This window comes from Populus trichocarpa, chromosome 13 (assembly GCF_000002775.5).
Source record: "Populus trichocarpa isolate Nisqually-1 chromosome 13, P.trichocarpa_v4.1, whole genome shotgun sequence".
NCBI classification, from domain to species: Eukaryota; Viridiplantae; Streptophyta; class Magnoliopsida; order Malpighiales; family Salicaceae; genus Populus; species Populus trichocarpa.
The window spans coordinates 288,872-314,748 of record NC_037297.2 but is presented as its reverse complement, the minus strand read 5'-3'; the positions used below and the strand labels follow the sequence as shown (position 1 = coordinate 314,748).

The 25,877-nt window shown below is 37.3% G+C and overlaps 4 protein-coding genes and 1 non-coding gene across 5 annotated transcripts; 4 read left to right on the top strand and 1 right to left on the bottom strand.

Annotated features, from left to right (window-relative positions):
• Nucleotides 1–89: 89 nt before the first annotated feature.
• LOC7465222 (FACT complex subunit SPT16) lies at nt 90–5,029 on the bottom strand. The gene is made up of 4 exons (XM_002318894.4): nt 4,937–5,029; nt 4,643–4,748; nt 2,463–3,776; nt 90–2,248 (listed from the first exon to the last, which is right to left on the bottom strand). The coding sequence occupies exons 3-4, from the start codon at nt 3,757–3,759 to the stop codon at nt 297–299; spliced, it is 3,249 nt and encodes a 1,082-aa protein (XP_002318930.3). The 5' UTR covers nt 3,760–3,776; nt 4,643–4,748; nt 4,937–5,029; the 3' UTR covers nt 90–296.
• A 3,648-nt stretch (nt 5,030–8,677) lies between these two features.
• Nucleotides 8,678–14,684, top strand: LOC7465221 (ATP-citrate synthase alpha chain protein 2). Its single transcript, XM_002319430.4, has 13 exons — nt 8,678–8,931; nt 9,073–9,191; nt 9,626–9,802; nt 9,895–10,056; nt 10,168–10,248; nt 10,561–10,612; nt 10,881–10,995; nt 11,110–11,191; nt 11,307–11,402; nt 11,532–11,633; nt 11,737–11,853; nt 11,944–12,060; nt 12,441–14,684. The coding sequence occupies exons 2-13, from the start codon at nt 9,093–9,095 to the stop codon at nt 12,510–12,512; spliced, it is 1,272 nt and encodes a 423-aa protein (XP_002319466.3). The 5' UTR covers nt 8,678–8,931; nt 9,073–9,092; the 3' UTR covers nt 12,513–14,684.
• Nucleotides 14,685–15,499: 815 nt separating this feature from the next.
• Nucleotides 15,500–19,389, top strand: LOC7465219 (E3 ubiquitin-protein ligase HEL2). Its single transcript, XM_024583897.2, has 7 exons — nt 15,500–15,870; nt 16,034–16,318; nt 16,592–16,800; nt 16,903–16,951; nt 17,054–17,143; nt 17,269–17,331; nt 17,510–19,389. Exons 1-7 carry the CDS (start codon nt 15,703–15,705, stop codon nt 19,061–19,063), a joined length of 2,418 nt encoding a protein of 805 aa, XP_024439665.2. The 5' UTR covers nt 15,500–15,702; the 3' UTR covers nt 19,064–19,389.
• A 621-nt stretch (nt 19,390–20,010) lies between these two features.
• On the top strand, nt 20,011–20,083 carry TRNAF-GAA (transfer RNA phenylalanine (anticodon GAA)). The gene has a single exon. It is a non-coding gene; the product is annotated as a tRNA-Phe (tRNA).
• Nucleotides 20,084–23,644: 3,561 nt separating this feature from the next.
• Nucleotides 23,645–25,870, top strand: LOC7478878 (S-adenosylmethionine synthase 2-like). The gene is made up of 2 exons (XM_002319427.4): nt 23,645–23,808; nt 24,356–25,870. Exon 2 carries the CDS (start codon nt 24,364–24,366, stop codon nt 25,543–25,545), a length of 1,182 nt encoding a protein of 393 aa, XP_002319463.2. The 5' UTR covers nt 23,645–23,808; nt 24,356–24,363; the 3' UTR covers nt 25,546–25,870.
• The last annotated feature ends 7 nt before the right edge of the window (nt 25,871–25,877 follow it).

Genomic DNA, 25,877 nt, shown 5'->3' with positions numbered 1-25,877 from the left:
TCTGCTGTGGAGGATTGCATTACAGTGCACGTAGGAACATCATGCAAATGAAGTTGATAGCAGAAAGATACTGATAACAGACGCAAAGATTAAGTTTGTTAGGAATTGATCTTATTCCCAACAGAAACTACTTAACGACCAAAAGGCAATAGATAGATAACAAAATCGTAAAAACTACCACTACCAATGGTTCTAACCCCAAGTAAAAGGCCTGCATTCTAAGGCAGCAGCTGTTGCTACCTGCTAAACAGATAATAAACATGAATAACAAAAGAACACGAGATTTCCTATCAAATCTACCGGAACTTGGGTCTCTTGGGCATGCTACCAGGGACGGTCCTGGGAGGGGGTCTCGGGGCGGGTCTCGGAGCGGGTCTGGGGGCGGGTCTCGGAGCGGGTCGAGACTTCCCAAAAGTCTTCACTTTCCTTCTATTCCTCTCCTCCTCGCTGTCTGAATCGTCACCCTTTTCCCTGTCTGCATTGCTTGCTTCCCTCTCCAGCTCCTCCCATGTCTTACCCTTTTCTTCCTCGGAGTCTTCCTCATCATCCTCCTCCTCATCATCCTCAGACTCCACAAGTGATTCACTGTCAGAGACATCATCTTCGGACTCGGACTCAGGTTCTGCATCTGATGGTATGTAACCCTGGTCAGAATCCTCTGAGTTGTCAGAATCTGAATCGCTAGCTTCCAAATTCAGAAATTCCCACCCGCCATCATCAATGAAGCTCTGTGGGTCATCAGTGATTGTCTTCAGTATCTGTCGCCAGTTAAGATTCAATCTGCTCTCATAATACTTGATGTCTGTTGTGTCAAGCCATTCTTTGATGCCATCAAGTGAAGTTGATGGGATGGAGTCAATCCTGAGAACGTCACGCTTGAAGTCCTTGAAGACAATGGTCATATCAAAGTTTTTCTGTCCAAGACCAACTCTCTCCAAATTGACTATCTCAATCTCACCCAGGGTGACAACAAGGAAAGGAGTCTCAACTAGCTCAACCAGGCAGCTTGAAGTTGGGACAATGAATGATGTGACTTTGTGGGGCACTCCATGGAAGCCAAGCTCTCTCAAAGGCTGATCAAACTCAAGGTCCAGTCCACTAAATTGGGGTTGGCTCCAAAGGTCATTCACCCGATTCACAAAGCTTTGAAAATCCATATTGATCTTATTCTTCCTATCCCTTTCCCGCTGCTCTTCTTCAATCTCATCTGGGTCATAGGCGGACCTCTTTCCACCTCCCAAAGTCTGGACCACATCCATCACCTCAACATAAAACTGCACATCCTTGGTCTTCTTGTTTCCCACCATAATGTGGTTGTGAAGATGGAAGTGCAGGAGAGTGATCATTTCCTTCTCTGCGGGCTGGAAAAATGCATGTTTGATGTTCGAAAACATAATATCCACGCGCTCCTCGGATCTGCTTGTAGAAAATCGGAATCCATTAACATGAGCTTCAAGAGCACCAGGCAACTTTCTTCCACGGCCAGTAAAAACAGGACGAATCCATAGGTCAGTCAACCTTATCGGCTTGAATCTATTCCCTGCAAGCTGTAGTTTCTCCTGGGTAACCAAGGTTGCCCTCTCAGCCCTCTCTGACTCCCTGGCCACAACATGCCGTCTAAGTGTCTTGATCAGCTGTACCACTTCACTTATGTGCCTAGGATCCTTTGAACGAAAGGACACCTCCTTCAAATAAATAGCCCCTTGGTGCTTCAATGAATTGGAGTCATGCGGATTAAAAGCTGCTCCAGGAACATTAAAAATGATTCGAATGTAACAGGTCCTGTTGGTATCCTGCTGGCTGGAAACTGTCCTGATTGTGGAAACATGGAAAGGCACCATATTCCCATAAATAGGCAAAAGCACAGCCTCATTCTTCTGGTCTATCTGAATCATTAGGTCTCTAGCAGGAGGAATGTCATTCACATTCTTGTAGGCAACCAAATCAGTTGAAGTCTTTGAAGCAGCACGATTGTCTCCTTTAGCACTTCCTCCACCAGCAAGTCGCCGAGCAGTTTCTTCATTCTTTTGGCGGGCAAGTTCTGCTTGATGCTGCCTCCGAAGCTCCTCCTTTGAGATCTCCCCGTTATCAGACCTCAATGTTGTCTTAGACATCAAGTTCTCCCCGCCATTCACCTCAGCTCTAGCTTTAGGTTTTTGTTCTTCCTCCTCGCCTTCGTTAAAAGAGTAAGCCACATCCTTAACAGCTTTGGAGCTCTTCGAAGTCACCACATCCGGATTTTGATCACCTGCATTTTCCAGACCATGGAGAAGAATGAGAATTTAAAAAAAAAATCAGAATTCAATGTAATAATAGCAGTTTAGAATGTAACATTAGGGGAAAAAAGCATTTTAAGGAATAAAAGATAACAAAATTCCTCTATTGTCATAAAAATTGATATGCAATTGGGAAAAACAATAGGGTGTAAATGAAGAAAAAGCAGCAGAGCATCATGAGATTACCTACAATAACTGTATCTGCAAGCAACAATGAAAAATTCCGAATCTTGGGATTATCAATCTGATTTTGCAAATTCTGAAAACCAAGAGACACATTGAAAACCATTTTTGCTTTCACAACTCGATCATTCTTGGCATTAAGATTCAGTCCCGACTCACGAAACTCAAGACCTATGCCTGTCCCAGCTGATTTGCTCAGATTTGGAACCAATTCAGGAGCTTCCTCCTCAACCACTGACAGGGCAGCTTGATAAGCAGCGCTTACTTTGTTCCCAGGCTTCAAAGCACCAATAGCAGCTTCATGTGCCTTGAGAAGAACTGCATAAGCCTTGCTCTGCAAGGGAGTGGCATCTATCATTAGAGTCCGGGCAACATTTGAGCAGTAACTGTTGTATCGAGACCCAACAGCAATAATGATTACACTGGCAGAATCATAGTACAGGGGCTCATCATTGCTTGCAGCACTAGGCCTGAGATCAAACTCTCCTCCGCTCTGAAATATTGGAGGGTAGCATATATCAACATTATCTGCCTTCAACTTTGCCTTAGCTCTAGTGGGATCCAAAATGGCCTTCTCTGCCTCGTCCATCAAAGCAGAATGGGTGATATTTTTCTCCTCGTCAATAACATTCTCAAGCTTTGGCACCACAACATTGTTCATTACACTAAAAGTCAAAAAAGCAGCCTTCTTCACATTAATGAGCTCATCAGCATCCTTAACAGCAATCAAATCAGACAACCCGCTAGTTACATCAGCAAGCTCAAAGCCCTCACCCTTCAATTTCTCAGCCCAAGTTTCTAAAATAATTCCTTCAGGAGCCTCTCTCGCTATGTGTCCAACAACAGGTGTGTCTTTCCCATCAGCACTCGACTGAGCATAAATAGCATGGAATATAGCATCCATCAGACCAGTCCCATTATCAGTCTTCGCCTTCACATGCATCACAACATCAACACCCACTACTTCCCTAGCAGGTTTTTTCACAACTTCAAGCAAAGAAGCCTTCTTCTGGCTACACAAGAAGTGAATCTGCTTCTTCATAAAAACCATTACCGTCTCTGGAAACTCATACCCAAGCAACCAAATATTCAAAGCTGACGATTTCAGATACCGTAAGTCCTCGGAAGGTGGAGGTGTTGCTATAGCAACAACATCAGAAGACCCCCATAAATCAGCCTTGTTCTCATTCCAATTCGAATAAAGCGCCTTGAGCCGTGTTTTAAACTTCTCCACATCAATAGCATATGCATTTCTTGCAGCATTTGAAGGCTGCCCGGTTCCATTCCTCTGATCAGCCATCTTTAACTGTAGTAACTCTACAGCCAAACATCACAAATAATCAACACAAAGGGCAACAAACAAAGTCTTGATCAAACTTTAAGCTTACAAAGACATTCAACCAACTTCAAATTAGATTACAAATTTATTTTTTTGAGAATAAAAAAATAAAGATATTCAAGATGGATATGATAGTAACTACGAGAATAATTACTATAGAAAAATCTCTAGGCATATACAGTTAGCTCAAAACCTTTTAGTTTGGCAAGCTGAAAATAGAAGAAAAGGTTATGCATTTCAGTTCATGCCCAATCCACCCCCTAAACCAATGGTCACAATTAGCGTTTTGATTCTTTCTTATGATGTAAAACTAGCAAGTTCAAAAGATAAAGCAACTGCAAAACTTAGTCACCAGACACAGATGAAACAATAACAACCCTTGGCAAGAGACAAAGCAGAGTCACGAGACCTTCAAAATTCAGCCTCTTGCATACTATAACCCTGATAAGCCAATGACCAATTCTGTAATTTTTTTATTAAAAAAACCCTTCAAATTACAAGCCGAAAGGCCAAATTTTCCGCCTTGATAGACAACACCCAAAAGCACCCCGAATCAACTTCAATTCCACTTCAAAACCCATTAAATTACAAGCCTAAAACCCAATTTCTCAGCCCTAATCGACAACAACAAACCATCAACACATAAAAAAAAAAACAGTCTCAACTTCAATTCCTCTTCAAAACCCTAAATCCCTTCGCTACCAACCATTTTTCACTCAATAACGACGAAACAACACCAACCCACGTCAATTTCACTCAATTAAAATCCGAGATCACAACTTCCCCAACTTCAAAACACTATCACGTACAGTAAAAAACGAACAGAAACCCTATAAAAACTCACCTTCTTTAAATCCCTCGCAGCAGCAGTGCTGAACCAGAGCAATCTTCAATCAATAAAGCGAAAAAATTCGCGGCCAATTCGGCTTATAACTCATGTAGCAAAGGCCCTACAAGAAAGGAAGAGAGTGAGAGATAAACTAGGGTTTTGAAACGAAAGACAAAAACATAAAATGTAATGATTAGACATGAGAAAAATCGATTAAAAAACAAATATAAAAACCCTAAAAATTAGCTCAATAAAGAGATTTTGAAGAGTAAAGGAGAAGGAGGGGGGGAGGGAGGGGGGGGAGCTTACAAAAATTGATCGAAGAAAATGAAGATTTTTTTAGAAAAAAAATTGAGAGCGCGAAGAGACGTCGAGCTTTCTAGAGGAAAATATATGGGGGGTTTTGTCTTTCATATTAAGTATTGGGGGTTAAAAATATTACAAGGATGCCATTCCTTTGGTATGGTGAATTACTTTTGTGCCCTTGGGGTGAAGGTGGACGCGTTGGGTGACCACAACACAACTGTAAAACCGACCTCGACTACACAAAAAAATAATTTCACAGGTGTGGATAAAACTATGCATGGATGGATCTCTGTCTGTAAATTATGAATTGTCCATTTTTTATAAATAATTTTATTTCCTTTTATTGAGTTGAAGGGAGGGTAGCGACGGTGTCGTTTTTTCGTGAAGGAAAATAGCGGGAAATAGAGGAGAGGTGTGTTCTTTGTGGCGGGAAGGGGTTGATTATTTGATTTAACTTTAATTAAATCACATTTAGAGTTGTGGGTCGTGCTTGCATGTTTAGGATTAAATTGATCTAATTGCGTGTTTAGGATTAAAATTAATTGATCGTGTTTTCTTTTATTTATTTATATGTAAAAAAAATCCTTGGTCTGGGAGCTGGTTTATTGCTTTCCTTGAGTCCTCGTAAACTACTTGTGATAGGATTAGACAGACATTGAGTGTTTTAGTCTTAAGAATAAATAGTCAAATCCTTAACAACAACACCTTTATTTATTTGTTCAAATATTTATAGCAAGCACACTGGTTCTACATTAATATATATATATATATATATATATATATATATATATATATATATAAAGAATTTTCACCCTGCCCATGCATGAAGCGACCTACCATTTATTTTATATCATGCAAGGAATAACAATGTTCCAAGGAAGGCATGCATGTGACCAACAAGACCTTTAATCCTTAACAAGGAACTGTCTCCTTATAATTTTATTAAATTAAATATTTGAGTTTGAATCTTATCTTAAGAAAATAAATTTAATGATGAGTATGCAATTGATTATATTTTTATATTTATTTAGTATGAAATAAATATAAAAACCAATAAATTTACAGCCCTTCTTTCTCCCATGGTGATATATCAAGAGATATAATCAGGATATGAAAGATTTTGAACCAGTAATGGAATGGAAACAAGATCCTATAACTTTTTTTTTTTTTTTTTGTATGTTCCTTGTGAAGGCTTGTTAATGAATACGTGACTAAATAAAAATAAAATAAAAATGAATGTGTGATTTTTATAGAAATTAATACTTCTTTAATTAACTGGGGTAAAACAACTGTAAGTCACTAGCTAGGTGCGACGCCACAAACATCGATCATGCAGTCCTTTAAAGAATTCTAGCTAGCAAGGTCGGTCGATCCCGCTACAAGAGCATTATTAGGTGATTAAAAATAAAATTAATTAAAATAATAAAAATATGAACATTTTAAAACAACACGAGGGCAGTAAACCAGGTTGGAGAATGGCCTGTGCTTGTTTGTTTTAGCCTAGAAACTGTACTTGATTTTCTATCTTTTCATGTTAATTTTCCAACAGGCTCTAAAGAGGAACAACTGAAACTTACACAGTCGACATCACTGCGTATCCTCAGAATCAGTGGAGAACGCCCCCTTGAATCTTGATCGTGAATATTTAAGTTTACAGGGCATTTGTAAATCCAACGAAAGTAATGAGAGCAGATTTGATGGAGAACGAATGCCCTTAATTTACAGGCAACGAGTCTGCGTTGTGATGTTGCAACCAAACCAGGGACTGAGCCCTTGACTGCAGTAGGCAAATCAGGGAAACTTTCATTATAATAAGACATGTATTCAAGAACCGCGACGACGATCAAATGTTCTTTGCCTGGAACGAGATAAAGGGATGCCTCGTCGAAGCAAGTTGGGTGCTACTTGTCTCGACTTCAGAGCTGACAGGGCTCTTGTGTTTGCGGATGCCAGTGGAGAATATTGCTACTGTTCATGCGATGGATGATGAGCTCGTAGCATGTTATGCTTTGTTGGTATTTTGGCAGCCTGATGATAAAAAAGCAGTGAAGAAGAAACGGGATTGCGTTTTCGAGTGCCAATGAGCAGTGGTTTCCAAGGGATTTGAAGATAAAAAATAATAATAATAATAAAAAAAGTCCCTGGCAAGCAAGACTAGAAGAAAGCCTTCGATCATTTTGGTCTTTTCATTCCTGAATAATAATAATAATAATAATAATAATAATCAAAGTCTTGTTTGCTTGGATTCTGATTTCTGATTCGGCTGCCTCCAATAATCTATAACTGGTGGGCTAAGGACCATTGGCCAAGGAGTTGAAATTCTTAAATGAAATTATTGGCAATGATATGCTTTGAGAAAATAACATTTTTTATTCTCAAAATAATGTTTTGAAACATTTTACAATTCTTGCAAGAGTTAATTGCCTTCCCCATCCTTTAAAATGACCATCAATATACTTTTCCTCTCCTATTTTGAAAAAAAAAAAAAGGATTTTCATCATAAGATTAACGAAGTTCACCTTTTTCTTCTAAAATCTTTGAAATCCAAAAATAGCCTTTGTTTTTTAAATATAATGGAAAATATTGCACTTTTATTTTATTGCTTACATTTCCTCTTTTGAAAAAAAATATTGTAATTTAAAAAAAAAACTCTTGCAACTAAGTCTCTCTCTTTTTTCCCTAAAGAAAAGCTTATGTTTTTTTTTAATATTCATGTAATTTATTCTTAGAAGCATAGATACCCTTAAATAGTATCACCAAGCTTTTATGTATTGTTTGGTTATTATATTGGATCACAAGAGATAGAAAAATATAAAGGTAGAGATGTGTTTGGTTGAAAAAATAAAAATATAAAATATAATAATTATCGAGACAAATTTCAGAGTTAATTTCTGTACTTTCAAAATAAGATGAATAGATAAAACATTCTCTAGAGATAATATTTATTACTTTTTATTCTTAAAACATCCATGTAAAAAACTTTTAATTTTTAAATTGTTCAGCTAAAACATGTAATGATAAAAGTGGTTGTTATCGTAATTTTATAACCTGACCCGGGGTAAGGCCAATGTCATGAGTTAGGAGGGACAACTCGAGTTAACCTAAAAAAATAATTTAAAAGGATCAAAACGACTTTGTCTTGAACAATTTTTTTTTCCATAAATTTTTACCCTCGGGTCGCGGGCAGATCGAGTTAGGTCGGGTTAATCCCTCCTCTATTTTTCTTAAATCCAGAGTCTTGGGTCCACTTGTCGTGTCCCTCTTCTATCTAATTATTTTTTCAAACATGTAAGTTTTATTATGCATAAATTATATCTTTTTATATTTTATTATGTTTTATCCAATATTAACAGAACAAGATACAACGATAGTCACTTTATCTGATATAATATATTCTATCTTTATTTCTTATTTTGTTTTGTCTCTTATATTCTCATTATTTTTATCTTTTTTATTCCAAAACAATAATTAAACCCTAATTTAATTATTATTAATTACATTAGCGATAAATTTTTGAGTTTCAACTCCGAGTAAACAATTATGTCCTCTCTAAATCTATAAGAGAAATATCAAGGTGTATCTTTAAAATTATTTGAAAAATAGTTAATCTTTATTGATCACCAAGTTAATATGAGAATACCTTAACAAGTTTCTAAAGAAAACATAAGCAATGGATCAACCACTTTAATAATTTCCCATTTCATGAACTCACCCAAAGTGACCATAATAAGTATACTGTAAAAAAGAGGGACCATATGAAAAACAACCACCATTCTCATTTATGAACAGTTGGAACACTAGTGCATGCTTGTGGGCACAGTGCACATGATGATTTGAGTAGTTAGCTGATTGGATAAAGTAACAAAACAATTATTTCAACTTCTCCTCCTCTTCCGCCTCGTGGAATTCGCCTACCACCACACCCTCCACCAAACACCAACCAACCAAACCCTCTCTCTCTCTCTCTCTCTCACAAGACACAACCTTGCTGTTGTTTGGTGAGTTTCAAATCTTCTGTTACAAACAAAACAAGATCATTCATTTCATTAATTCATTCAAGATTTTGTTTCTTTGCTGATATAAAAGCAGAGGGTTGCAATAACATAGCGCTAGCAAATTATACGTTGTTTGTTTTGTAGATCATCTTTGAATTGTTGAAATGGCAAGAAAGAAGATAAGAGAGTATGATTCCAAGAGACTCCTGAAAGAGCACTTGAAACGTCTCTCTGGTATTGATCTCCTGATCCGCTCTGCTCAGGTACATACTTACCTCTAACCTATTGATCTCTCTTTTTATCCTTGTGTTTTGTTTGCGTCGTGTCGAGTTTTGGAAATGATTTGTTCTGATCATTTGGTATTCTATGCACTTATCAAGTTTGAATTTGATTACATTGATTGGAATTTGGATCTTATCTGATTAAATTTTGCAACTTTAGCTTGATTTTGGTTGGATCCAAACTGGGTTTTTGACATGGTTTCAATCTTCTACTGGGTTTTTTGAAAGTTCTGTTTTGGAGGTAGTGATTAAAGTTGGTAACTTTAGCTTGGTTTTGATGGAAATTCTAGTTGTGTTTACCCATAATTGCAGTTTCTTTTTTACTTGGTCTGTTGAAAATTCAATCCTGGTAATGGGATTGGTGTTGCTTTGGATTTGATGTTGCAAGTAACAAGATAGTTTGTTATTGTGTCTAGGTGACAGAAGGTACAGATTTCACGGAGTTGACGAACCAGGAGCCATGGATTTCATCTACAAAATTGGTTGTGAAGCCCGACATGCTATTCGGAAAGCGTGGGAAGAGTGGTTTGGTAGCTTTGAATTTAGATCTAGCTCAAGTTGCTGACTTTGTGAAGGCACGCCTTGGCGTTGAGGTGATTATTGGATCAAGTTGCATGGCAAATTCTTGGTTTTGTTTGTGTGGTTAGATATTTTATTGATGGACAAATTGGATCTGGTTTATTAGGTTGAGATGGGTGGCTGTAAGGCACCAATAACTACCTTTATAGTCGAACCATTTGTTCCACATGACCAAGAGTTTTACTTTTCAATTGTCTCTGAAAGACTCGGCTGCACCATTAGCTTCTCAGAATGTGGAGGTATTGAAATTGAGGAGAACTGGGATAAGGTATGCCCACAATGTAAATCTTCTTCATTTCTTCTCATATTATTACTTTTGGATCTCATTACTGTTAGAATTTAAATACTGACATGGTTTTGGTTTTCTGGCCTTGTGCAGGTTAAGACCATATTCCTCCCTACTGAAAAGCCAATGACACTGGAAGCATGTGCTCCTTTGATTGCTACACTTCCTCTGGAGGTGAGTTTGTTTATATTAAATTTATCGACGATTTAATAAATTCTGGTGATGAGTGATCCAGCATATTTCACTAATCAAAATTATTATAAGGTTAAAAATCTGATTCTTGCTGATAAAAAATAGTTTCCTAGGTTTATTAATTGATGGTGCATGTTTAATGCCTTTAGATTCTAGTTACTCTTTGATTTAATTACAATATCCTCTCTGATTTATTTAAAATATCTTAGTGTTGAAAGTTCTTGTTACCTGGCATTCTGAATCGTTTCATATATATTTGGAATTTGCTGATACAACTTTAATACTATATCTCAGATTCGAGGAAAAATTGTTGATTTCATCATCTGTGTCTTTTCTGTGTTTCAAGGTGAGCGTGCTCTTGCCACATTCATTTAAAGTAGGAAATTACATGACTTTGTGAACAAAATTCTAATCACATGCACTTGAATCTTATTAAAATTTATGGTATATGAAACAGTAGAATAGAAACTAACTATTTTTTTATCGAGGATCTGGAAAGGGTTGAGAATAATCTAATACTTGCTTTTATATGACCTCGTTGCTGACTTGTTACACCAAATATTATTCATGCTAGCAATAAATTCACTTCTGATTGCTTTTCTTGTACTTCATAGATCTGGACTTCAGTTTTCTAGAGATGAATCCATTTACACTGGTGAATGGGGAGCCATATCCACTGGATATGAGAGGAGAGTTGGACGACACTGCTGCTTTTAAGAACTTCAAGAAGTATGTATACATTCACACCCTCTTTTCAGGAAACCTTCAGTTGACATGAGATTGTAGTTAAGGTATATTACTAATATATTTTGTCTCGCATCCAAAATATTTTGGTACATTCAGGTGGGGTAACATAGAGTTTCCTCTGCCTTTTGGAAGAGTTCTGAGTTCTACTGAAAGCTTCATCCACTCACTGGATGAAAAGGTAATTACGTGAATGCCTGTTTCACCATACTTTTAATTGCCTATACCTTCAAGCATGGACATGGAATCCATGTGGACATGAATTAGATGCATTAATCATATTCATGTGTCTACAGACAAGTGCATCTTTGAAATTCACTGTTTTGAACCAAAAAGGAAGAATCTGGACGATGGTAGCTGGAGGTGGTGCCAGTGTCATATATGCCGATACTGTAGGTGCTCCATGGCATATGCTATAATCTACCTGCCTCTCATCTCATTTTTGGCATTATTTGATTGGTTGGTGCAAGGTCTGTGCTTGTTGATTTTACTTGTAAGACTCTTTTTTCCCCATTAACTAGGTTGGAGATTTGGGCTATGCATCAGAGCTTGGAAACTATGCAGAGTATAGTGGAGCTCCAAACGAGGAGGAGGTCTTGCAATATGCAAGAGTTGTCATTGATGTAAGAGACAATAAATTTAAGCCTTTTCTATTTTTGCATCCTTGCTCACAATTATGCTGTCTCTCATATATTCTGTAACAATATTCCTCGATCATTAATGTAGTGTGCAACTGCTGATCCTGATGGTCGCAAAAGAGCCCTTCTCATTGGAGGAGGCATTGCTAACTTCACTGATGTTGCTGCTACTTTCAACGGTATCATACGAGCATTGAGGGAGAAGGTTTGTCTAATTGAATCAATTCAAACTGCTGTCAATGGTTTCCTGGTTTAGGTTGCCTGTTTCTACGTTTAACTCTTCCTCTTCTCGTAGGAATCCAAGTTAAAGGCAGCAAGAATGCACCTCTATGTCCGAAGAGGCGGTCCAAACTATCAGACTGGTTTGGCCAAGATGCGCACTCTGGGAGAGGAAGTGGGAGTACCTCTTGAGGTACGAAATGACTATTTTTTCTGTAGTTCTTTGGGCATTAGATTTCTTTTGAGTTTGTGGGCTATTGGTTTTTGAATTTAGATAAAACTGTAAGCAGCTGAAATGCATACTGTTAATTGGAGAAAAGTCACTTCATCTTCAGTATTGTTTAGTAAAATTGAAACCCAAGGGTCCTAAGTGTCACTGGAGTTTTTAACTATAAAGTTCAATTGCCCACAACCTTGAAAAACATGAATTAATTCGAATAAAACACAAGATCCTCTATGTGCTTGGAGAGTTTTCTTTCTTTTCCATTCCTTCACTTTTGAAGAATCAGATCCGGAAATCCTCTGTATTTGTTATATTTGAAGCTGAGCTGTGCCAATTTCTTTTGTTTTCAGGTTTATGGACCCGAGGCCACAATGACAAGCATCTGCAAGCAAGCCATTGATTGCATCATGTCTACGGCATAGTCTCACAACTGGTTTTTCTCCTTTGTCAGCGTGAATCAAGAAAATGTGTGTGGCAAGGTGTGCTGAGAAAATAATTTAGTGTAGAAGGCGCAAGCTGGATTATTGCAGACTTAGCATCAATTTTTCCCTTATGATAAATAATCTTGAATCAATGTTTTGAAATATGCATGACACGATTTAAACTCTGTATAATTGCATATTATCAATTTATTGTTGGAGCAAGTCACTTTTGTTATTTTCCTATGAAATTCCCAAGCCACATCTCTTCATGCTTTCAAATCTTATATTTATTGAATTTATTCTCATTCTTCTCCGATAAATTGTCGCATCATAGCATAGCAGAGTCTTGCCTGCTTTCTGTTGGTTCTCAACCCAATGGCTCATGAGAATAGAAAGTGGCTTTCCAAGTCTAATTTATGTTTGCCGACAGACACTGGTACATGAGGGTCGAACGTGCTTGTATGTTGATTCATATGGGCTGGATTTGTTTAAGGAAAAAATATGTTTGAAGGGTTCTGGGAGAGTAAGGGAATGTAAAGGTGATCTTATAATAGGTCCTAGACTCGAAGTTCACCAGGGAGACCGAGAAAAGTTCTTGCACTACCACCAAACTCTCTCTCCCAGTTTTCTAGCAACAAATACCACCAACCCCATTTTCGTCTGGCCAGTTCAGTTTCCTGTCATGGCTACAATATAACTTGTTCCTCCTTCCCCTCTCTGTCAAAGCGGGTAGCAGCTGGCAAATGATCATGGCAAGGGAGTGGTAATGGCAGTGCAGTTCGTTTCCGATGGACTTTCCCTCCAACAAAGATCCATACCAACCTAATATTTTACAGTTCATGTCACAAATTTACGAGCTGCCTTCCTTGCAGTGAAATCCTTTTGTAGAAATGTATTAGTAGTGAGTAAATGCGAACCATGGAGTAGGAAAATGGAAGGTTGCATTAACGACAGAAAAACAGAGGTCTTGCATTTGAAGGGCCTTTATAGCTTCTAGTTTTTGTTAGGTAAGGCCCGCATAAATTCAAAGACTAATGCCTTCACTTCAGGCTTAAATTTACAGTTCATAACTTTGTAGGCAGCTCAAGTCTTTGAGAAATGGAAGAATCTCGATACTCAGAGGACCACGTTGCCCTTAAGTGTAGGCTGTCGTAACTTCCAACACAAGATGCTTTAATGCTTTAATGTTACAGACCAGAAAGCTCCCATTTGCAGCGGTTGGTTAGTAATTAATTAGTATTTAAGGATTGTGAACTATGATTCTTGAGAATTAGGAATAGAAGACAAGCTTCAATAATGTTCAGAAAAAGTGAAGGTTATTGAAGTATTTTTACATGATTTGAGCTGGTGAATGGATGATGGAGTAATTTTTTTGACAGTGATGGACCCAAGACTTCAATTTTGTATCTACATATGTAGTAACTATCATATCCAACTATTTTCCATGTTTACTACTATTTGTAAAAGAGTTGGTCATACACTTGCTTAAATTAGAAACCTCGGGTACTATAAGATGGGTGGGGATGGCTAGGGTTCTTTACATTGCAAGTAAGAGAGAAAAGTAGAGAGTGTCTATGCCAAGTGTTGAGAGAAGTGCTAAGATGGAGAGAACTCAAAAGATGCTTCTGATCCTTGCCATTTTCATGTTGGTTCTTGCCTCAAATGTTGGAGCAGGAAGGAAACTGAAGGACACCAAGGAGAAAGTTGACCACCCTCAGAACTATCTAGGGGGCTTCGGTACCAGTGGTGGTTTTATCCCAACTCCTAATGGCCCAGTCTTTGCATTTGGGCCATCAGGGTTTTGCTCTTACCCTGGGGTTGGTTGTGTCAGGATCCCAGGTACTGGTGTCATTGGCTCACCACCATGAACAAGAGGCCTGACCTAGTTTTGTCTGGTGGTCTGGTTTGAGGCTGTCATTCAGGGGTTCGAACCTGATTTAGCTGTGGAAGTTTCAATAAGTTTGTTTCTCAGTTGATGTCTTGTTCTTTTGTTTGGTCTTGTGTGATTGTTTTGAAGATTATGGCTCTTCATGCATTAGCATCTACGTTTCAGGTTTGCGAGTCTATGTTTCTGGTCTATCATTAGCTAGTTGCTCTATGAAGAGCTTGCCTTTCAAACTAGTCAGTACTATGTAAACAAGTCCTATCAATAGATGATCCATGTTAAAGTTATTTCTAGTTCTTGACATCCTCCTTGATGGTGTTGTCTTTGAGGCATACCCCCCCCACTTCACAGATCTTGACAGGCAAGAAAAGAGAAGCCTTTTCTCTCTTCTCTGTGTTATAATCCATACAACATCATGCAGACACTTGACTGAAAAAAAGAGAAGAAAATCACATGAAAATACACATCCCATTGCCAGTTACAGAATTGTTTCAGGATTCCTTGCTGGATGGAGCGGAGCCATGCCTTTTCTCCTCTCTATAGACATATGATTTTTTCTAACCTTGCACGAACAGTTACAGTTAAATAGGAGGCTTAAATGCATAATGCACAATTGCATACCTAATTTGGGTCCAATTGATCTCAGATACGGGTTAACTAATCAATTTAAATTTAAATTATTTTTTTAAAAAAATAATATGAATTTGATAAAAAAAAAATATATTTTTAAAATCCTGAGCTAAATTTTAAATTAGCATATTAATAAGTTTAGCTATATTAATCGAATGAAATTGTGAAACATCTTAATTATATCTAATTTTTTTAATATGTTTTATAAAATTTTTAAATATTATTAGTAGTTTCGTACTGTTGTTTTTTTTAAAATATTTTTAATTAAAAATATATTAAAATAATATTTTTTAAAAAGATTTATTTTTAATATTAATATATTTAAAATTTAAAAAAATAAAAAAATAATTTTTTTCAAAAAAATTTCAATTTTTTTTTTGAAACGCTCTAATTCCAATCCTAGAGTCAAGTGATTACACGAACGACTAGTCGTCCTTACACCATTTCCCCATAAACATATGCCCTGTCCCCTGCCTGTTCATTTTCTTTGCAACTCTCGATCAATTTCTGTTTGGCTTCCCGAAAAAGAAAAACACCAAAAAACCCATAATATTCTCTGCATCAAAATCAAAATCTTTCAACTTCCCATGAACATTGACAACAAGAACAAAAAATAAGAAGCCCATTTTGATTTATTCACAAATTTGATCAAAATCTCTCTGCACAGATCAAAAAATGGATGATACTTGTGCTGTTTGTGCTGATACCCTTGAATGGGTTGCTTACGGACCATGTCTCCATAAAGAAGTCTGTTCTACTTGCATCATTCGTCTTCGTTTCATTTGCAATGATTTCTATTGCTGCATTTGCAAATCAGAATCCAACACCATCTTTGTCACTAAGGCTAGTTATTTCATCTACTATGTGTCTTTTTATTCCTGGGTTTTTATCTTTTGCTGAAAAGTGTCGGTCTTTTTGTTGTTTATGATGGTTTTAATATCTGGGTCTTGATTTATATACTGTGAAGTTTTGGTCTTTTAAATTTTTGGGTTTTGGTTTTTTGTAGGCATTAGGGGATTATACAAGGATGATAAGTGACTTCAAGGGTTTAGGAGAAATTAATGGAAGTGAGGGTAAAGCAGGGGAGTATTGGTATCATGAAGGGACAAAAGCTTATTTTGATGATTTTGATCATTATAAGATGATCAAAGCTATGTGTAAGTTATCATGCAATGTTTGCAACAAGAAGAATGGAGGGTCAAGGGAGTTTAATAGCGTTGAGCAATTGAAGGCTCATTTGTTTCACAGGCATAGTCTGTTTATGTGCAGTCTGTGTTTGGAAGGTAGGAAGGTGAGAGATGTTTTTCCTTGTATCCATATTTTATGTGATATGATGATTTATTGTTAAACTTTGCTTCTTAGCTTGGTATTTGAAGAATGAGCATCAATGGAGAGTTGAAATATGAGATTCTGAAATGGTTTATGTTTCATAGCTTTATGAGACTATTCAATGTAGAATGTACTGTAGGATTTGATTGTCTCGTATCAATGGAAAATTTTAATTCTTGATCTCTGCTTTGGTAGCCACACTTGTGTTGTCTGACTTAACTAAGTTTTGAACCAGATATTTATAAGTGAGCAGAAGTTATATAATAGAGAACAATTGACTCAACATGTGAGGACGGGTGACTCAGTGGTTGATGGCAATGAAAGCGAAAGAGGTGGATTTACAGGACATCCTATGTGTGAGTTCTGTGAGAATCCTTTTTATGGAGATAATGAGCTTTACCTGCACATGTCCACTGATCATTTTACTTGCCACATATGCCAAAGGTAAACCCATGCATATTTCCTTAGAAAAGTATTCAAGTTATTTAGCATTTTGTTCTATCAAATGTACACTTTCATATGTCCAATTTATTTTGTTCAATGCAGGCAGCATCCTGGACAATATGAATACTTTAACAATTATGATTACTTGGAGGTTGATTATATTTTGTTTGCACATTTCTTAGTCACTTGCTTTTTACTGTATGTCATGGTTACTCCTAGTTTTTTAATTAACATACGAGACTTTATGTCTCAGATCCATTTTCGTCAAGAGCATTACTTATGCGAGGATGAGGCTTGCCTTGCAAGAAAGTTTATTGTTTTTGCAACTGAATTCGAATTGAAGGTGATATCTAGCAGAATTCATGATGCACAATTTTGTTTTGGCTGTCAATATTTAAAATTCAGTTTTTATGTTTTCTAGAGTGTACTATATGACTAAGAAGACTTGTGTATTTCTGATATTGGTAGAGGCATAATGCCATGGAACATGGAGGGCGCATGTCTCGTTCTAAGCGCAGTGCTCTACTTCAGGTGTGTATGGATCTTTTGAATTCTTGTACGTTACCAATGTTGTCGGCTTTTTCCGTGTTCTTCATTTTATGTTGAAGTCTACCACACCTGAGCACTCTGTAGCCATTTGTGATCATTTAATGATTTTTATTCTTTATAATGTTGATAATAACATGCCACTTCCATTTTCTACATCCAGATACCTGTGAGTTTCCAGTTTCGGCAAATTAATGAACATGATCGGCGTGGTGGTGGTCGTGGTAGTCATTCAAATTCGTCAGGCTATCAAATGAACATGGCCATTGAAGATAGTCTTGAGCCTGCCAATGCTGAAAGGTCTTGTGATATTTCTTCAAATGCGCAAACAGTTTCTACTCATAGAGAGGAACATGAAATTGATATGATTGTTAACCCTTTTGAGTCATTAGCCACCACAGATTCTGAGCCGCCTTCAAGATATCATCATGTTTTAGGATGGAACACTAGCAGAGCACCAATGGAAGAAACATCCTTTCCCCCACTTCCTTTGGCTCCAAGAAGCAGCCAACGGAGATCCAGAAATGGTTTGGGAGGGTTGAGTGGGAATACAATGGCTGCTCACCTCAGCCGCCAAAACATGGTAAAAGTTCTTAATTCTTCTCGGGCTTTGCCAGCAAACAATCATCCTAACTCAGTAGCTAGTATTTCGTACCAGTCAAGACCTGTGTCGGATTCTAGGGTTTTATCTTCATCCAGATCTCCGAGTTCATCTGTTCTATCTACTTACACGAGCTCTCCTCAGGCTGGGTCATCAAGGGCTAATGGACTTCTTGTATCTTCTAATTTTGCAAGTTCATCAAGGACTTCAAATAGTAACAGCAAGGTCAGCCAAGCTAGCGCTGCTCCAAATCCTGCAGACAGGACTTCTCACAAATCTCTTTCAAGTTTTCCCTCTCTGTCTGCCACTCAAGTGGACAATATGTCTACAAGTGCCTCACCTATGCTGAAGGTTGAGGATGTTCAATCTGCTAATAAGGCTCTAGTGGAGAAAATTCGTGCTGCATTAGAATTTGACAAGGACAAATTCGCTGCATTCAAGATAATATCCAGAGAGTATCACCGTGACATAATTGATGTTGCAGAGTATCTTGCCTATGTGCATCAATTTGGCCTGTCACATCTTGTCCTAGAGCTGGCTAGACTTTGTCCCAAAGCTGAGAAGCAAAGAGAGCTTGTTGAGATTTATAATTTCAATGTGGGGGGGAATGGTTTGAGCATTGACAATGGTCCATCCAAAAGCAAGAAATGTTCGAAGAAAGGCAAAGAGAAGTGTGATGATAATGTTATCAGTGTCTCTGAGAACATTTTTTCAGATAGTCTTAGGGTGGAGATCTTACCAAAGGATGGGAATTGTGGTGGAAAAGGCAAATCAAAGATTTTGGTTGACAAACAAGCTAACTTGGATTTGTCAAGGGAGCCAAAGAGTGAACATGCTGCTCAGGCAGCTGGTGTCAGCTTGAAGAAGAATGTGGGGGCCGGGGGAGGAGGGAATAAACCTCGGAAAAAAACCACGAAGTTCATGAAGAACCGTCTCGGGGGTACTTCCACTGCCTCACTGCCAGATGCTAGTAATTCTGATGCTGGTATTGATGAAAAAGAAGAGAAAGCAGATGTGAACAAAGATATAGCTGTGGTGTTGCCAGTTCATGGAGTTTGGAAAAATGGGGGAGGTCGAAAGCTTGTGGTGATGACCCAAAACAACCGCAACCGATGAACTTACATGGAGGCTTGGTGGAAGTGCCAGTTTGTGAGTATAGAAAGAGCCAGCACCAGACTTAATTAATGCCTTTTTGTGTGGATATTAGGGCATGTTGCTACTAGCATACATATTGTCAGTACATTAGATGATCAGAGGTTTATCTCCCTCAAAAATTAACTAGGAATGTTTCAAGCTTTTGGAACTTTAACTGTTTTGTTTTAGGAAAATGGCAAAAAAAACTTGGTTCCTTTTTCCTTTGCCAAAATACAACTTTTTGAGTACAATTTGGTTGAGTTGGAAATATCATATTAATATACTATTCTGCGTGTGGAAGTTCAAAAGGAGGATTCCTTGCTTGCATTATATCCCATTAGATAGCCCTTTTTCTTCCTTTATTCGCCGCAGGAAGAGATTCCTTCCAGCTATGCTTACCTCTAACGAAAGGACTGGAATCCGAGCTCCTATACAAAATCTTGAATACAGGTTTCTATTATATATAGCCTATTAAATCAAGGACATTAAATTCAAATGACCTTTCTTCTTCGTTAGCCAATGTGCCTACGCATATATCTACGTATTTCTTTCTTCAACAGAACAGATTAACTTTCTTTTTTAGCATATGCAACACTGTCTCAGCAAGCAAATAGGAAACTACTATTCCTATTTCCACCGTTCATCTTCTATTTAGACTTGGATTTTTTCTCCCTTTTTATTTTTCTTTAATTCTCTTATAACTATTAATCTTTCCCATTCCCATCACATTTTTTGACTAGATCACTGTCGAATCATGACTTATCTTAGATGGATTTTAAAAGATGGATTATTTAAGCTCATAAACAACCAATATCCAATGCCACACAGAATAATAATGTCGTCACTTCACTTGCAGGAACCACAAATCATAGTAGTAGTTCTTGTTTAGTAGATATATATTATAAATTATAAGATGAATGAGCGTGAAGGCGGGGATAGCTCAGTTGGGAGAGCGTCAGACTGAAGATCTGAAGGTCGCGTGTTCGATCCACGCTCACCGCATTCTTCTTCTTTTTTCCCCAGCGGTTACGCGCTGGCGGTTATAATTTAATCAGTTAGTTAATAGCGTTTTTTCCCGCCAAATCCAGTTAGCATCGTGTCGGCTTATCCCCTTCCCGCCTCAATTCTAGATTCTTCGAGCTCCAACACCCTAGCTAGAGTGGTAACAGTTTCAACAAGAATAGAAACAATCCGGCCACCCGTCACCTTCCGGGGAAATATTGCCACCACGCCTGAGCTAGTTTGGCAGTATGATAATGGTTGCTTTTTAAATAGCTTTTCGTGCCGAAATACATGCCAATGATATCTTTTTATTTTTTAAAAATTATTTTTGACATCAGCACATCAAAACGATTCAAAAAATACAAACCGCACTCAATTTTAGCCAAAAAAATAATTAAAATTTAGTCAAACACAGGTTCAACCGCAGAGCCAAACAGGTAACACTAGTACCAGTCCATAATATACTACGGTGGTTAGCAGCTATTTTGATATGGACCGACTAATTAAGCTTCGGAGATGAGAGAGGGAACACCCTCAAAAAACCAAGCCCAGAAAGTTAAGACCCTGACAGAAGGAAGATAAAGCAACATGCCAGCCCAAGAGCAGAAGAACTTTAAGATTATCTTTGGGTAATTCAATTTATCTCCCTAGGAATTTTCTTTTTTTAATTAATGATCCTTTCGTTGTTCGAAAGGAGGAAAAAGAATAGTTTTTCAGGTAATACAGGTGGATGTTAATTCACTGTGAATTTCTTGCTAATCCAGTATTAATGTAGCTCTCTTAACTTCACACCTTAATTAATCTGTTTGATTTAGAAACTGTTTGGCATGCGGTGTACGGTAACAAAAACATCATTTTTTTATATAATGCAAGCAGGCACGGAAGATTTCTTGAGAAAGAAAACGTGAAGGCATGCCTGGCCTTGCCTAGACATGATTGGAGTTAGAAGAGTGAGTCGGAAAGGGATAAGCTCCTATATATCCCACTCATGATTAGAGTTAGAAGAGTGAGTCGGAAAGGGACTCTGTTGATGACTCTGAATCATCTTAACGTGCTGAGATTCTGTTTGTTCTTGCCAAGTTTGCAGAGAAACATGTCTTGAAATTAACGTGGTTTTCATCTAATCATTTTAGCAGCGATGCATGGTGCATGAGCGAGATGATGAAGAAGGAATTCATCTGTTGCCATGTCACCACCTGTTTTGATATTGAGTTTACCTACTGCCTTCCTTCCTTGCTGACGCACCAAATTCACCAACCCGCATCACACGTGCTAGCTGTTTCAGATTATTATTTTTTTAAGAAAAAACGTGGTTTAATCACACACTTATAGTTGGCTTGATAAAAAACGTGTTTTTTAAGAAATGTTTTAATTTTTTTAAAATATTAAAAATACTTATTTTATCTCAACCTGTTTAATTCATAATAGGAGAGTGTTAATTAGAATAGATAATTAATTAGTTAAATCAGGTGGTATCATAATATATAGTCTTTGAATAAAATTGAAGATTTAATTAACCAATTAAGTCCTTCCCTTTACTACATTTATTTACCAACCCATTTAAAAAACACAAATAATTTGTAAAGCGATTATCTATCTTCACTTTAACCACCAACCAATAATTCTAAAAGACTTGTCACGTGTTAAACCTTTTCTTAATTTCAAGACCAGATTATACAGAAGAGAACCGTTTCTACTTCGGACCTGATTGGGAAACTGGATTACATTATAGTACTATGATGTTATCTGTTTTTGAAAAGTATTTTTTTTAAAAAAATATATATATAAAAATAATTTTTTAATTTTTATATCAGCACATCAAAATCATTAAAAAAATATTAATTTAGAATAAACACTTTCATACACTATTTGTGTATCCCAAATGGTTAAAATAGAAGTTAGAGCAAGATAATGATGTGTTGAATCAGTTTTAAGATGTATTGTGATATTTTATATAATCTAGGAAAAGTTTTGAAAAATAACACATGTTATAAAAATATTCAAAAAATAACATAATTTTAAGATAGCCACGATTCAAAATATTGGTTTTGTAACAATTGATATTGGAAATAGAGGTTGCTTACTCAATAAATTAAAATTGAAATTACTTAACATGTATAAAAATTAACATAAAATTATATAAAGATTTAATAGTCAAGAAATAAAACGGGATATAAATTGATATGCTAAGAGAGAGAAATAGCTAGGGGAAGAAAAAGAAGGGATAAAAAAATATAAATTACTAGAAACACACTGTAATTTTGTTTTTTTCACACCTGGTAATATTAAAAAAATCTCAACAAGATAATTTTAAGTTCTAACTATACAATAAAAAACCAACAAATAACGTTATAATTAATTAATTATCTTCTTTGGGGTTAACTAACCTTAAAGTATCTTAACCTAAAATTAATCCTAAATAAAACCATTAGCTAATAATGATCGCATTCTATGGTTTTTCATGACACCACCACAAAAGGTTACTATATTCTGTCATGGAAGTACTTCAGTCAAAGGATTTTCTTTTATTAATTAAATGCTTTTCTTCTTCTTCTTCTTGGCAAGACAGCATGGAAGGAACCGTCTTTCCTTTCTTTTCCCATGTGCAGACCGTAAACGCGTAACTGCATTCATAACTCTGAGTGTCGGCAGGCAGGGAAAGAACATGCATGGTTTCATGACCCCAGATTTGGACCTAAAATAAGAGGCATGGAGACGTTATTTGGAGCCATGCATATGCTCTTGACTTCACATTATATTTATTAAAATGAGAAATATTTTTAATCACCTTGGGATTCACTTGCACATCCTTTGGATCTTGAACTGTACAACATTTTTATATAAATTTGATTTGTATTTCTTTTCTAAAACGGATCTAGGGTGTAGATATTTTTTTAGTGTTTACTGTTATGATCTGAAAAAATAAATTTTTAAAAATTATAAATTGTATTTTTTATTTCTTATTAAATATTATTGATTGAAGCAAGATATAAAAAGCAGACATGTAAAGAAAGAGAGGAATGATTATAACCATCTAGATAGTGGTTCAGTGGTAAGAGTTTGAGACCAAGATGTTTGTTCTTTTTGTAGTTTCAAGTTCGAACCCTGTGGTTGCTTATATGATGGTCACTGGAGACTTACATGGTCGTTAACTTTAGGACCCGTGAAATTAGTCGAGGTACGTGCAAGCTGACTCGGATACTCACATTAAACTAAAAAAAAAACTAAAAAAAAAAAGAGAGGAACGATTATGGGTTGAAAGTCTAAGAAACAAAAAACCAAACCCACTTTCATTTTGAGATTCGGTCTCCATGGTTAATCAATACCTCGATTGGCTAATACACGGTGGAGGTCGGTGAAAAAATCAAGGAGCCATCTCTTCACCAGCTCTCTCTCTCTCTCTCCCCCTCGTAATTTATCGGTGGGTTTGTTCCCTGTCATTATCTCCACCGACTCAAATCAATCCTCACCTTCCACTTTTCATATCCAACAGCTAAGATCTCTTACATTCACAAACATGGACCCCACTCAACATCCAATAATAGACCAAAAATCTTAAGACACCAGCATGAAACTGAAGGTCCACTTGTTGTGTTCTGTCTATAAATAAGGAGCCAAGGCTTGAACGTAAGACCCACCAAAGAGTTCTTTGCTCCTGTAATATCTCTAAGATCTGTTGTTGCTCTGCTCTGCTCTCTCTTGAGTTTTCTCCTCTCATTTCAAGGGTACATTTCTTTATCTTGATTTCTTATTTTTGTTGTGAAATAAGATGCTATATATTGAGTTTTGAAGTTTTAAACTTGATGTAATGTCAAAGGGTGAAAATGACTTGGCTTTTGGTTTGATTTGAAGTAAAGTTTGTGCTTTTCTACATGGGAATTTAGATTTTGGATTGGTGATATTGAATTTTGATTCTCTTAGTTTATTTGAAGTGAATTTAGATCACTTTTAGCTTATTCTTTTATCATCATGAAAACCCTTATGGGCTTTCTTTGTAATCATTTCTTGATCTAGGAAGATGGTTGTTTATGCATCTCTAGAGATAAGAGTAGCTTTTGTTGATCCTCTAAGTATGTCAGAAGGTCTTGCTTAGTTTGATCTTTGTTTTAGGCTTTTACATGATTTGGTTGAAATTCTGTTTGGGCTTGAGCGATGGGATCTTCTTATTCTTGCTTTAATTTAATTCGAAGAAAATTGGCAGTGTTAGTGATACTTTGAATTTACTGTTGTTAGAAGATATTGAAATTTGTGTGTGGTTTTCCTGCTCTGCAGTCGAGAGAATGGAAACCTTTTTGTTCACTTCTGAATCTGTGAACGAGGGTCACCCCGACAAGCTCTGTGATCAAGTTTCGGATGCAATCCTAGATGCCTGCCTTGAGCAAGATCCAGACAGCAAGGTTGCATGTGAGACTTGCACCAAGACGAACATGGTCATGGTCTTTGGAGAAATCACCACAAAAGCGAATGTAGATTATGAGAAGATTGTGCGCAGCACTTGCCGTTCAATAGGATTTGTCTCTGATGATGTTGGTCTTGATGCGGACAAATGCAATGTCTTGGTTAACATTGAGCAGCAGAGCCCTGATATTGCACAGGGTGTCCATGGTCATCTTACAAAGCGCCCTGAGGAGATTGGTGCTGGTGACCAAGGTCACATGTTTGGCTATGCCACCGATGAGACCCCTGAGCTTATGCCCCTTAGTCATGTTCTTGCCACCAAGCTCGGTGCCCGCCTTACTGAAGTTCGCAAGAATGGAACCTGCCCTTGGTTGAGACCTGATGGCAAAACACAAGTCACGGTCGAGTACTTGAATGAAAATGGTGCTATGGTTCCAATACGGGTGCACACTGTTCTAATCTCTACGCAACATGATGAAACTGTTACTAATGATGAGATTGCTGCTGACCTCAAAGAGCACGTTATTAAGCCTGTCATCCCTGAGAAGTATCTTGACGAGAAGACCATTTTCCACCTCAACCCATCAGGGCGGTTTGTCATTGGTGGACCACACGGTGATGCTGGACTTACTGGTCGTAAAATTATTATCGATACTTATGGTGGTTGGGGAGCACATGGTGGTGGTGCCTTCTCCGGCAAGGACCCTACTAAGGTAGACAGGAGTGGTGCCTACATTGTTAGACAGGCAGCAAAGAGCATTGTTGCAAGTGGCCTTGCTCGCCGATGCATTGTTCAGGTCTCTTATGCTATCGGTGTGCCAGAACCTCTGTCAGTTTTTGTTGACACATATGGGACTGGAAAGATCCCAGACAAGGAGATTCTCAACATCGTGAAGGAAAAATTTGACTTCAGGCCTGGAATGATAGCCATTAGCTTGGATCTTAAGAGGGGTGGCAATGGCAGGTTCTTGAAGACAGCTGCTTATGGTCACTTTGGAAGGGACGACCCTGACTTCACATGGGAGGTAGTGAAGCCCCTCAAATCTGAGAAGCCCCAACAGTAAAAGTGGCATGGCCTGCGATCAATAATTTGCTTGCTCTTGGCAGCATCACTGAAACCCAAGAGTCTTCCAACTGTTTTCTCGCCTTTTGTTTTGTTTCGCTGCTTATTTTATTTATTATTTCATCCGTATGCTTTTGCCATACAGTATAAGAATACATGTGGAGTCTCGAGTCTTAGTTAAACAAGAAGAGCTGCCTTGATACTTCATGAGATTGTTTAAGAAGAGAAGAGAAGAGAAGAGAAGAGAGATGTAATACTGTAAAAGGATGAACTACAGATAAATGAATTTCACTGTGGAATAAGATGATTGCTCTAACTTCCATTTACCCGTTC

Excerpts from the sequence above, each read along its gene's own strand:
- LOC7465222 (XM_002318894.4), bottom strand. The coding sequence starts at position 3,759 with ATGGCTGATCAGAGGAATGGAACCGGGCAGCCTTCAAATGCTGCAAGA. Across the intron at positions 2,249-2,462 it reads TGCAGATACAGTTATTGTAG|GTGATCAAAATCCGGATGTG; the intron begins GTAATCTCATGA and ends TGGAAAATGCAG.
- LOC7465221 (XM_002319430.4), top strand. The coding sequence starts at position 9,093 with ATGGCAAGAAAGAAGATAAGAGAGTATGATTCCAAGAGACTCCTGAAA. Across the intron at positions 11,403-11,531 it reads GTGTCATATATGCCGATACT|GTTGGAGATTTGGGCTATGC; the intron begins GTAGGTGCTCCA and ends CCCATTAACTAG. Across the intron at positions 12,061-12,440 it reads AAGTGGGAGTACCTCTTGAG|GTTTATGGACCCGAGGCCAC; the intron begins GTACGAAATGAC and ends TTTTGTTTTCAG.
- LOC7465219 (XM_024583897.2), top strand. The coding sequence starts at position 15,703 with ATGGATGATACTTGTGCTGTTTGTGCTGATACCCTTGAATGGGTTGCT. Across the intron at positions 16,801-16,902 it reads ACTTGCCACATATGCCAAAG|GCAGCATCCTGGACAATATG; the intron begins GTAAACCCATGC and ends TGTTCAATGCAG. Across the intron at positions 17,332-17,509 it reads AGCGCAGTGCTCTACTTCAG|ATACCTGTGAGTTTCCAGTT; the intron begins GTGTGTATGGAT and ends TTCTACATCCAG.
- LOC7478878 (XM_002319427.4), top strand. The coding sequence starts at position 24,364 with ATGGAAACCTTTTTGTTCACTTCTGAATCTGTGAACGAGGGTCACCCC.